Raw genomic sequence first — 13,273 nt, forward strand, 5'->3', positions numbered from 1 at the left:
TTAATGTGCTGCTGATCCCATTAAATCATAGGTCCCCTACTCTCAGAACACAGTACTGGATGCGGAACTGGTACTGGGTAAGGGTACTGGTACCGTGTTAGCCTTAGGGGACTGGTATCGGGTCAGGTATCGGTCTGATCCGGTCAGTGCCCCGCTGCTGGATGCTAATAGGGATCCCCAACCCTCAAGTCACAGACCGATACTGGTACCCAAACGGCACTGGGTTAGGGTACCGATACTGGTCCGGTCTAGTCAACATCCCGAGGGTTGGGGGCCACTGATTAGCATATGTGGTCCTGTACCAAGAAGCCCTTTGACCAGTACCAGATCGCGGCCCAGAGGTTGGGACCTATGATTTAATGGGAACAGTCAGCACATAAAAAACGACGATTGGGAACACCCAAGACACCAAAAAGTGACGCGGAGGGAACTTGAACCCATACGTCCATTAATGATAAGTTGGGGGTGAGAATGCGTTGGGGTGGCTGGTTTAATAGATGGTTGTTTGATTTTATGGTTGAAACCATACTTAGGTAACTATAAACACATCAAAAAATGTAATGGATGAAAAAAAACTGACCACAGACGTCAAATAAAAAAGACTTTGCAACATATCTGTGAACCTATACTTTATTTGTTTTGTAAAATGTAAGAATTTCTTGTTGGAGTTTTTAGGACTCTACCTTTGTTGTGCATAAACCAAAGCTCATATGGCTCCACTTACTTTAGTTTTTAACCATGCATATCTAAATAGGTATCAACTAGTTAGTTCTGAACTCATAGTTTTATAAAGTCTTAGTATTTGAGTTTGAAATGAAGCAAAGAGAACATTTTGGGTGAGCTGGGTTTATAATTTTCTTAAGAAACTATATTCAAGGTCCATTAGTAGGGGAAGAAGAGGAAGGGTGGATTGCAAGAAATCTGCAAAACAGCTAAAAAAAATGTAAGTTGGATGAGATTTAATTTAAAAGAGTGATTGGCGGATCAAGTGTCTCTGTGTGATACGCCGATTGATTAACAAATTAAGAACAGATGCTTAGTAATCAGTGATGCATGACTAAAATTTTCGAAAATCTAAAGGAGAGAGAGATTGTAAGATTTGGATTATAGAGAGTGTGCTACAAGCAGCTTCACATCAACGTGGCAATAGTGTCCAAAAGGGGGGGGAAAGGTACCCCCGCTCGCCTCACTTTAAGCTATCCAAGAAGCCTCCTCTCTTTTCATCTCTGCAAGGTGTGCTGAAGAGATTGGAAAATCTTTCGTCATGGTAACAATGAGGTGAAATTATTTACCCAGAGTCTGCGATAGTGAGTTTTCTGTTAAGGATTGCTTTCTGCCATGTTACTCTAATAAAATGTTCATGTTTTCCTTTATTTTTTTTTTTCTCAGGTTTTCCATGTAAACGTGTTCGCGCAAAAAGTCTCTTAGCCAAAGTGAATATTTTCCTTTAATTTGATATATTCAAGTTTTTAACACCAACTCGGAGCTTTCAAATATTTCCGTAAACACTGTTTAAGTTGAAATCAAAGCTGTGTAAACCCTCAAGTGCCTTGCTTTAGTGAATACTGTTTACATCGCCTCAAATATCCATGCTCAAAGATAAGACTCTGCACATGATAAAGCCTCCAAAGTGTAAAACTGACAAGTGAATGTGTGATGAAGGCTAGAGGAAACAACGCTAACACAATATTTCTTTGTACTGCAAGGTAAAAGAAAAAAAAAATCTCACTTACCAAAAGAGCTTTCGACCTTTACAAAAATTGTTTTTCACTGAAGTTGATGCATTTGGTTCTTTCAAAAGAAGACTAATTTTTGTTTCTCTTACTCTAAAAGTAAATTCAGCTCCAGAGGACATTAGATGGAGGGAGTTGTGAAAATTTTAAACACATCTATTTAAACTTTCACAATTGAAACTTGATTAAATCTTAAAAATTGACTCCAATGAAAATTGTGTTTTTAGCATGTTTTGTGGCACTTTTCTCATGATGGAGGAAATAAGGCTTAAAAATGCATTTCTGTTTCTTATTCATATTGTTGTAAATCAGGAAAAGATAAAAAAAAAAAAACGAAGTTGTAAAAGGTTTGCAGATATGATGTAAGTACTCCAACTGGTGGGCTACAAGATACCTGCTCCACTCTTGTAAACGACTAGATCCATGTACGTCTTTATTTTTAGCATGTCTCAAAACCATTGACAACATATTCACTGGACATATCAACCCCTTCCCTCTCTTGTTCCAAATAAGTACCTTGAGGTCAAAATCCCAAAGACTTCTATTGAGAAATAGACAGTTATTTCTATTTCTATTTGTCAGAATAATCATTCTTGCCTATGCCTTTTTCTTTCTTTATTATCCTTTTTTTTTAAATATATTTTACTTATCGCAAGTTATTCAAGTTATAAACTGACCAATCAGATGCCTCAGTAAAAGTATGTGATTTCCACTGGCCCCACCTCCAGCGTTTGATTGGCAGCTTCTCCCATCAGTGAAAGGGGTGTCGACTTCGAGCAAGCTCGCTCAGGATTGGTCACAGTACTTCCTCTAAAAATGTGACTCAGACTGACTCGGACCAATCACTGTCAACTGGTTTCAAAATGGCGGCAGTGTTTCAGGAAGCCATGGTGACGGCTGTCGCCTGATTCCACGAGGGCCAGAGGGAAGGCATATTCACCTTGCTTGTCCAGTAAAATTCATATATATATGTCTATGCTCAATACTTTTCACCATTTCTGCTACAGCGGTAATTTTATGTTGGGGTTATATGGAGCTGTAGGCTATTGGGAGAGTGTAAGCGAAGGGATGATGGGAACTGAGGGCAGGCTTACTCCCTGCCAAAAGTTCTTTTCATAACTCAGAGGCAACTTTGCAATGGACTCATGCCGCTCTGCAGAAACTATGTCTTAAAAAACAACTGTTTTTTTATGTATGCTAAAACAGCACAACCATAATTAAAAGACTATCGGGAACGCTGTTAGAATAGATCAAACAAGAAAAATATAAAAATTGGAGGATTCACAAAACTTCACTGAGATCAAATAAAATCATGATAAACTGTTGAATGTATGCAGCATCACTTTGGAATGAATATTTTAACCACTCTGTGTTGGTATCATAAATTAAAGGAGTGGTCCCAGCGGGGCATCCCAAGTCGATATCTTGCGGCATCACCTTAATATGAAACTTGCTTCATGCTTAAAACTTTGGATTTACCGTAGTCGTTGGATGTGGTTGTCACAAAAGTCCTTAGCAACAGTTGCTAGCGGCATTAGGTCCTGTCGTTTCACAGGACACGCAGAATATTGCTTAGTAGTACTTAGACATGAAGAAATGTTCAATAAACTTGTTCAGTAGACATAGACTATAGACCAAAGATTTAGACAGTGGACACAACAACATATTTTTGGCACAAATGGAGCCCCATACAGCTCAGCCTCAGCCAGACTCCGCTTTCAGTGGTTCCAAGCTGAACTGAGTTCGAGAACCCTAAATTAGAGAGTTTCTTTCCAGAGAAATACTACACTGGATAATTTTCGAGCTGCACTTGCTCGGATCTATCAACTCCAAGGTCATCTGGACTTGTGAATCCGAGTGCTGCTGCTACCAAAACAGCATTTTGGGGAGTCGGAGCTCATATGCACATTGCTGGGGGACTTGGTTGCACTTACCTCCCTGATGCTGATGAAGTCTCAGTAGTTTCAGTACTGTTAGTGGATTCCGTGCATCATTTTTAGCTATGTTGTCAATTTTAGAATGCAACAACACAGAGTGTGAAACTATATAAAAACACATTTCATGAATGGGCTCTCTAACACTGGAGCTGTCCAAAGGTGCTTCAGATTCTGTTTGATTGGATGAGAAATACTGAAAAATTGCACAATTTCTTGTCTTAGTTAGCTTTCACATTGCAGTTGTTTGACTCCTTGACACATGGAGTCACTAGTTCCAACTAATGGTGCAGCAAGAAAAGCAAGAGTGACTGCAGAACAAGCAGAATGGTGGATGTCAAAGACCAGGTATGGGCGGATAACAATTAAAAGCAATGAGATGGAGGCCAAAACTTGTGTTGTATTTATTATAAACCCACAAAAATAAATATATCAACAACTTTTTCTCCTCCAAAGGCAGTGTGAATGGACCTGCACCTCTCGTCGTATACAAGTGCTTGTTGAGTGCGTCTGCGTGGGTGGGGGAGATGCACTGCTGTTTGCTGAAAAGAAGCAGCTTTGTCTTGAACAAAAAAGTTTTTTTTTTCCTTCTGGTTAGCGACATCAATTAAATGTGAGAAGACAGAACTTTTTTGAAGGGCCTCTCATAAACAGAGTTAACCAAAAGGACAGAGTGATTCATGGGTGGAATTGTATGCACTAAGAAAAAACAGTTGTTTTACATGTATATCTTAATTTAAAAACCGTATAGGAACATTGGAAATAAGAGGAAATTGACCAAATTAACTTGTAGACTTACCGGCTCAGTCACTTCAAGCACATTGGCCTTATAGGTGATGGGACTACAGTCTCGGGTGTTTCCTACGAGTGTGCAGGGCAGGAACATGGGGCCCAGGTCGTCCCCATCCAGGACGTCTACTGTGAGTGTTGTGGTGGCGGAAAGGCGATCACTTGGATAAGGGGCTCGGTCCTGGACAGGGATAAAAAGGAATACGGTCCTTAAAACAGTCCTTACACATTGTTATTTACAGAGGGGCAAAAAAGTTTAGTAAGTTCTCCCACTTAAAAACATGAGAGTAATTTTCATCATAGGTATACCTCAACTATGAGAGACAAAATGAAAAAAAAATCCAGAAAATCACATTGTCTGATTTTTAAGGAATTTAAAAATGTATGGGCAGATTTAGAGTGAAAACCTCCTTCCATCAGCATTGATGATGAAACGTTCTGGGTCTTTCAGCATGACGATGATCCAAACACACTGCCTGGGTAATGAAGGAGTGGATTCATAAGAAGCATGTCAAGGTCCTGGAGTGGTCTAACCAATCTCTAGATCTCAAACCATAGAAATCTTTGGAGGGAGTTGAAGTCTGTGTTGCCCCAAAACATCACTGCTCTTGAGGAGATCTGCATGGAGGAATGGACCAAAATACCAGCAATAGTCTTGTAAAGACTTACAGAATGCATTTGACTGTTGTCATTACCAACGAAGGGTTTATAAAAAAGTACTGAAATTAACTTTTGTTATTGACCAAATACTCATTTTCCACTATAATTTACAAATACATTCTTTAAAAATCAGAAAATGTGATTTTTCTAGACTTTTTTTCTTATTTTGTCTCTCATAGCTGAGGTATACGCATGATGAAAATGACAGACCTCTCTCATCTTTTTAAGTGGGAGAACTTGCACAAATAGTGGCTCACTAAATACTATTTTGCCCTCACTTTATATTTGTTTTTAGTCTCCAAAATGAAGTTTTTTGGGAGAATTCTCTTTATTGGAGAAGTTCTTGCAAAATTCCTCATTATGTTTTAATACTGACAGCATTTATTTTTTTACTTTTCACTTTTAACCACAAGCAAAATGTCAAACGATAGTTGCAATAGTGAAAAATTATACCTACTCATCCCAACTTCAACAGTCACGTCACAAAAGTCATGACACAAAACATAAACATCAATAAAAATTGTTCTTATTCTCTGTGGGAAGTAAAAAAAAAAATTAGTTTAAAAAACATTTTTTTTTTATGCAGATCTTTATATTTTTATGAACCAGCTAAGCCACCACAAGCTCAGAAAAGGTTCTGACGATGAATTAAAGTAAAAATGATCAACAATTGAGCCCGAGTATCTTGACTTGATCAAGATCTTGAATACACTTTTATCAAATTTTCTCTTAAAAAAGAAGACCTTTAACTGATCTACAATTGGATTTGCTTTAGTTAGCAAAACCTTTATTAATAAAATTAAAAAATATATTTTTAACTATTTTTGCTGTCATGTTACCATTGAATTCTAATATAAAGTTCAAAATTTGCTGATTTTTGCGTTTGTTCATCAACAAATTCGATTTGTAAGATTTATTAAAAGATCAAAAGGTAAAATATCTTGATAATTTCTATCACCTTACATTCTTAGTGACTAAAATGTAATTTAAATCTTCACTGTTTGCAGGACTTGTGTAACATTTGCTCCTCATAGATGCCAAATAATGTTCTTGAAGTCAATGAAAACCTTCTTAGTGGAATCTTGCACTCTGGTCGGTGAATCTCAACAAAAGGGAATTGTCCGACAAGATTAACCCAATTAAGTTAATGGAAGAAAAGTAATTGGATGAACCATCTGTTTATCTCCATTTAATCAGAAGAAAAGAGTGGAAGTAATCTTTTTACCTTTTCACTAAATGAACCTCTCCATCATGTCCACAAAGGTCACATTACAAGCGTTTTATTTACATTCTGAAGGTTTGATATAACACAATTCTAATCCAAAAAGGTTATCATCAATTGTTGTTTTGGATGTTGTGATATTTTCCGTATAATTCACTTCCTTTAGTGTCTGTATCTATCGATTGTGGAATTGATTTACGCTCTTTCACAGGACATATTTAATAGGCTTCCAGGAACGTTTTTAAATGTTTGGAGTGGTGGTTTCTGCATTTAAACTTTTATCACAACATTTAAAATCTGCAAAATGAGACAAGAATTACAATCTACATTCAGGAAACAATAGTTTTTATTCATTGTAAGGTAAAAAGTTAAATATTCTAACCAGAAATTCTGTTATTTGTGAAAAAAAAGGTTTCTTGATTGTTTTGACCTAAAAGATGCATCACATTACGTTTCATTTGCACCAAATTTATAATCTATTTTAGATTTAAAAAATTTTAAAAAGAGCAGAAAAATATTTGATAATAAAATTATATTATATTTTACTGTATATTATATATTATTTTATAAAATATTGATTGCAATATCTACTTCACATTTTTATACTAACTAGTAACATTATGCTTTTATTAAAAATGTAATTAAGGTGTAATATGTTTCAAATTTATATTAACGTTTTCTACTCCAGCTATTTCCATTTTTTTTTGTATCACTTTCTCCACTAAACGCTGAGAAATACAGTTTTTATTTAAAAGCTACTTCAAATAACTTTTATTTTATTAAATACTTGTCTATCATAATCTCATATACCATATATTTTCCAGTCTCTAATGAACGCTGGGTCTAACAAGTGTGTGTCACTAATGCCTCGCTTTTACTGAGAAGTCCAGACCAAACTGGACCGAGCCGGACTGGACCGAGCCGGACTGGACCGAGCCGGACCTGACCGGGCTGGACTGGACTTTTGAGCATTTTCATTAAAAAATTCACCCACTAAGCAGGACCGACTGGCACCATTTCTGGTCCCCCGTTGGACGTAGGGTCATAGAAAAATGGAATGGACCCGTGAGGGCGGAGCTTCTGTCGTAACCCATTGATTGGTGGAAAGGTTTTGCGACAACAGCAAGCGTCCGACCAGCGCAAGATCCAAACCGAGAGTTTTGTCCGCAATTTTCTTGCAAAGAATAACAAATTCTTTACAGTATTCTGCCTTTTTCGTGGTGGTTAGGAACCGGAGACACGCTGAATCCACAAATGCGGAGACCCTCCCCCGTTTTTGTCTCACCCAACCCCCGCTGCTGCAGAACGTCACACATCCGCTTTGGAAAACATTTGTTGAAGAACAATGGAATATGTCACAGTTTTAAGCGCTATACTCTTTATTGGCAAACATATAAAAAGTAGACAAATACAAAACAGAAGAAAAACTTACATTTGCTTGTATGATAACCAGGTATCGCGTTATTTCTTCGTAGTTGAGTCTTTCTCTGAGCACTACAGACCCAAATAATGTTAACGGGATGTCAAATGTTCTGTTGGCGGTCTGAAAAACATACAGAGAAAACACAATGAGTCACACAAAATAAACAAATGCCAAAAACCGTTGAGGCATAAAAAAACAGTTTGTGTTTATTATAATTTAAATACAATATTTTGCTTTACAGTTTAGTCCATAAAGTTCAGAAAACCCACATCATAAGTCAAGAAAGGAATTGTTTAATGCACCCATAAGGAAATTCATGAAAAAGCGTTTGCCATTTCAAATAATTTGCAATAATTAATGCAGACCATCTTTTTTTTAAGGTCAGTTTAAATTTATGTAAAAAGAAAGATGGGGAATTGGTGGCTCATTATGCAAAAGCTTTTGCCCATAAATTTCAAAATATTCTTTTTTTTTAATTCCCACAATATTTCTAGGGAAAATAAACCAGCTGGAGGATAAGAAATCATGTCTAGAGCACCCCTTAATTGGAATATATCCTTGTCAAATCATACAGGCTTTACCACAACTTGCATTGCACGCATTAATTTATTTAGTTCATAAATTGAGTTCATAAAATGTATATAACTTTGAAATTACTCTAGATTTTCTTTAAAAAAAAGACCTTTTATTTTGAAGGAGCTTACATACAAATCCTAATATTTCCTTTCAAACATGTGCGACTCACTTTGTCTAAAGGTTAATTGACATTTTAAAATTGTTATTTAATGCAATAAAGAATAGTAAACAAAAACAGGAACTCTGGTTGTAGAATTAAAGTCCACCTTTATAAATTAAACTTTATCTGGCGTTGTCCTGAAATCTTTCCACCTCCCAGCTAAAGTAATGAGGTCTTTATACTGCCTGAATTAAGCATGAGACAGATAATTAACTCACTGGGTCTTTGGGGTTGTACTGGATAGTGTACTCTATCTGCCCATTGGGACCGTCATCAATGTCTGTTGCTCCGTTGTTTCCGGAAAACCCGGAGAAGATGGTCGTTCCTACAGGAGTGAGCTGCAAATACACCACAGAGACAAAACCACAACTTTAAAAAAGAAAAAGCTTCAATAGTCTTTTTTTTTTTTTTTTTTTTACGGTCGGCATAGACACAGATGAAGGAAGAAGTCAATGAAAAATTCACATCCATGGCGCTACAACAGCTGTACTCGGCTCCCACTGTTTTACAAAGCAGAGAGAAAATGTCGGACGGTATTATATTTCTTGTGTTCAAATTGGGCTGAAGGATTATCAGCTTGAAACATTCACTTTTAAGTTGCACTTGAAATGTAATACACGCAGCATTGAAGAGATTTCTTTTTCGTCTATTTTTTTCATTTAAAAAAAAAAAAAAGGCATTGACCCATGTGATTAAAGAATAGTTTGTGACCTGAATTCTCATAGTTATAAGGATGTATGTGTTAAAACTGATAACAGCAATGGTTAAAGGTGCAGCCAGATAGTCATGGATCCCTATTAATGTGTCAGTAATGGTGGTGAAGGACCCAAACGCCTCAGTCTCGTATTTTGTTGAATTTTTTTTTTCCTAAATCCTACATGAATTTTTTTCCTCTTTTTTAGGCTTTTTTTGTTTGTTTTTGTGACCTATACTCTGAAATGATTTAAAGTCCAAAAAATATGGCAGTTCTTTTACTCAAATCATAGTAGACAAGGATGAAAAGGAAGCTCATTTGTGACATACCTTCCAACTCTGAGCTTTCCGTAACAGGGAAGGGAAGGGGGGCGGGGTTGCTCCATGCCAACAGTCCCGCCCAAACTTAAAGTCAAATTCCTGATGAACTACTGCAACTCTGCAGAAACTATGTCCTGGAAAATGACTGTTTTTAAAAATGCTTAGGCAAAAAATGGCATAACCATAATTAAAATACCACTGAAAACCCTTATACAATAGATCAAAAGATGATCGGAGTGGGACTTTAGGAATTTTTCCTGCTAAATAATGTGCCTATTCAGTTACTAGGCACTGGAAGGCCTGGCCTCATAATCTCTTTTCCAACTCTTCCAAAAGTGCTCAATAGGATTAAAGCAAAAGCTCTGTGTGAACCGGTCAAGGTCTTCCACACATATCCTATCCAACCATGTCCTTTTAAACCTGGCTTTGTGTAGTGGGCGCAATCATACAGGAACAAAATAGACCTTCCTCAAACTAGATCCCCAAATTTGGAAGCCTTGCATTGCTGTGCTGTAAGCATTAAGACTGTTATTCTTCGGAGGTAAGGGCCTGCTCCAAACCTCAAGAAAAGCAGCTTGCCTAATGATCCATCTCGGTCAAAAATCAGAACAGCTGCAATGCTTTCAAGTGGGTATTGTTGTGCCTGAATCGGATATGCTCTACATTTCAAGCAGATGTAGAAGTTGGACCTGCAGTGAGAGTTTCCCACATTTCCTTAAATATAATACACATTCCTCACCTGTCTTCAGCTACCAGCAGAGCATTGATGACTTTAGCAATCAAAATGTGTTAGTAAGGAATCCCTATGTAACATGTACTGTAGCTAGAAAGCCAAAATCTGATCAAGATGCTTGAAGATGTTTTGATTAGAAATGTTAATAGAGATTGTACAGATGGGTATTTTTGCTCCAACTCACTAAACTACTTTTAAAAGAGATGTTCCAACAGTGAATATTCATAATATATGACATTTCTTGAGGTCACAAAGAAGACAAATGTGGCTGCAAGTCATAGACACGATTTTCTTCTCATACATGTGTTTGTTCACCTTTCGAGATATCTCTTCAGGGGTCACCACAGCAAATCAGCTTTCACTGCTTCACACAGTTGGTTCTACGCCAAATGCTCTTCCTGACACAACCCTGTATTTTAATCGGGCTAGGGACCGGCACAGGGAAACCCATACTCAGGTTCCCTTGTGGCTACATCAGAGGTGTCCAAATCCAGGCCTCAAGGGCCGGTGTGCTACGTGTTATCCAATCAACCTGCCGTTGAAGCTTTGCCATTGAAGGCAGGGTTCTGGAAAACCATCAGGAGACTGGCCCTCGAGTCCTGGTTTAGATAGTTAGGCAGTAGCGTGAAGGGTCTTACCAAAGGACCCACACTGGATTAAACTAATAAACTAATAGTTAAGTGAACCCTGATTTCCTGCACGCCAGTCCTCTACATAGCCAACTGAGTCATCCAGCTGCTACTTTCTTCTCATACAGATGAGGACGGAAATCCTATTACAGGTAATTCAGTAGCACTAGGTACACACTGGCATCAATCTCTATGTAATTGGGCGTTCACGTTCAAAGCTCTTGTGTTCACGCGTTTCTATGACCGTTTTTGGGTTCTACATTCAAAATTGAATGAAAGTTAGACCAGTTGAACTCAGATTTGACCAATCAGAGATTCAGATTTGGTAGTGAGGTATGGATGGCATCCCTTTTCATTCATGGAAGTACCAACCATTTATGAGTTGATCATGGAGGAGACAATAATAATTGGAATTTGTGACACCAAGTCTTACATATATCGGAATAGAGCAGTGAAAGAAAAAGACTGGTGCAAACTTCACGAGATTTCGCACTAAGCCTCTTCCAACTATAGGTAACTGACATGCGCTAGTATCGAGTAGCGACAGTCCAGTGTGAACACCATAAGTTTTATCAGGTTCTTGAATGGATTTCACATCTCCACTGTGAATGTAGCATAATAGTGCATTCACACTGGATGCGATTCGCTTTGGAGGGGCGTCACGTTTCAACATTAAGTCAATATACAGATGCAATCTGAGGTCTTGCTGCGCAATTTTGGGTGGCGAGACAATGGGGGACTCAGCTTCAGGCACATGACGTTTTCTGCGATTCGATTAAAGGGTAGAAAAATACATCCAATATGGCTGCTCAATGTCGCGATTTCCGTCTTAAACTTCCATCCATTTTCTTAATCCACTGAGGTCGTGGGGTTGCCAGAGACTGTCCCGGCTACTGTTGGGCAAAGGTGGGATACATCCTGGGCAGGTCAGCAGTCTGTCACAGAGCCCATGGAGCTGCTAGCCAGCAGCCCAAGATCCATTGCTGCTGGTCCCTGGGCAGCGGAGCTCTCTATACTGACCCACCAGCAGTTGGCTGCCCGGCAGACGGAGAGCCGCTGCGGGTGCTGTCGTAGCTGATGTGATTGCTCCAGCTCCATGAGCTTAGGATATTTTTTTAATTGTATTTAAGACAGTTTTATTTTTCGGGTTAATGCTCAAAGTGGGGCAAAGACAGACACAAGTAACATTTAAAACGGCTTTCAAGAGTCATCGGGAGAGACTTTGAAAGATCTGGTGAACCCACCGTGCTTGCCGACGCCTCTATCAAGCTCTCTTAAATCTATAAACCCAAGCTACTCGCTCAGCATCATCCATGTTTTCCAAGATATGGCAATGAATGAAGTCCAGAAAAATGTAGGTACAGGGCAGAGCTGTAAATTTGACGCGAGAATCACATCTGGAGTGTTTTTTGCAGGAGGCTGTTCTCTCCACACAGTTTGTTTCCTTCAATATTTCACTTAACAGGTTTGAAAGTTTACCTGAACTCCGCTGCAAACAAAAGAAGTGAACCTTGGTCTGCTTGTCATGTAATTATCAGCAACAACAGACTAAAAAAAGCCTGGATTCAGACGGGGGGTTTTTTTGGGACTCAAAAATCGCATTAGATGTTTGGAGTTCTGGAAGCGGCAGGTGAATTAAAAGGAAGCTGCCTGGGAAAAGCAGAATAAATCTGAATAAATCTGTTCATGGTGTGATATTATTGCACAGTACTTTTTAACCCTTTTGTACCATAAAAATAAGTCAATTTACTCTGGCATGACACGTTTCTCACTTCCTAAATAGCATGGTAGTTATTGTTAGTGAATGAGGGGGGAATCATTTCAAAACGGTAATGACAAATAGCAAAGAAATGATACGGCATAAGAGGGGAAAAAACAGACATAGCTAGAGTGGCAGAGGAAAGGTGAAAAAATGAGGAGCGGGGATTTATGAGGGGGCGTAAGTTCGTGTGTGTGTGGGGGGGGGGCAGAGCGAGGCTGTGAAAACAGAGGAATAACTGTGAGAGGAAAAAAATGTAGTTGAAAGGACAGATTGAGTTAGACAGGCTGCCAAAGACTGTATAATGATATATTCAGCTAGGTCTCCCTAGGTCTGTGCTGGCAGCGAGCTGCAAGCAATCCTTGTCCAGCTTAAGCATGAACTGCCTCTGGGTGATTTTTTTTTTTTTCCTCAGAAACCAGAATACAAACTAACTGTAGGAGTGTCATTTTGAAGATATATTCTGAAAGCCATACGATGACAGGCTTTCCATGACTGGCCAAAAAACTTTTGTATTACTACTCAACTTGTATGGCTACAAAAACAAAAAGACAAATTTAATAAGAGTCTTACAAAACTCTTAAAAATGTTCTTATTTTGACACCTTTTTCCCATTTCTAGCTAATCAGTTTAGTGAATCC

General features: G+C 38.3%; 1 protein-coding gene across 6 annotated transcripts in view; it reads right to left on the reverse strand.

Annotated features, from left to right (window-relative positions):
• LOC112154115 (protocadherin-15) overlaps nt 1-13,273 on the reverse strand; it is a 272,438-nt gene that overhangs the window by 155,045 nt on the left and 104,120 nt on the right. For all 6 annotated transcript variants that reach the window (XR_004949742.1, XR_002920601.2, XM_036217104.1 and 3 more), the window contains exons 7-9: nt 8,716-8,835; nt 7,771-7,881; nt 4,467-4,637 (exon numbers count right to left, since the gene is read on the reverse strand). Coding sequence is in view for 4 of the 6 variants with exons in the window: in XM_036217104.1 (XP_036072997.1) it covers nt 4,467-4,637; nt 7,771-7,881; nt 8,716-8,835 (402 nt within the window). In the remaining 2 variants the exon portion in view is untranslated. The remainder of the gene's footprint in view (nt 1-4,466; nt 4,638-7,770; nt 7,882-8,715; nt 8,836-13,273) is intronic.

This window comes from Oryzias melastigma, linkage group LG19, assembly GCF_002922805.2.
Source record: "Oryzias melastigma strain HK-1 linkage group LG19, ASM292280v2, whole genome shotgun sequence".
In the NCBI taxonomy this organism is placed as follows: domain Eukaryota; kingdom Metazoa; phylum Chordata; class Actinopteri; order Beloniformes; family Adrianichthyidae; genus Oryzias; species Oryzias melastigma.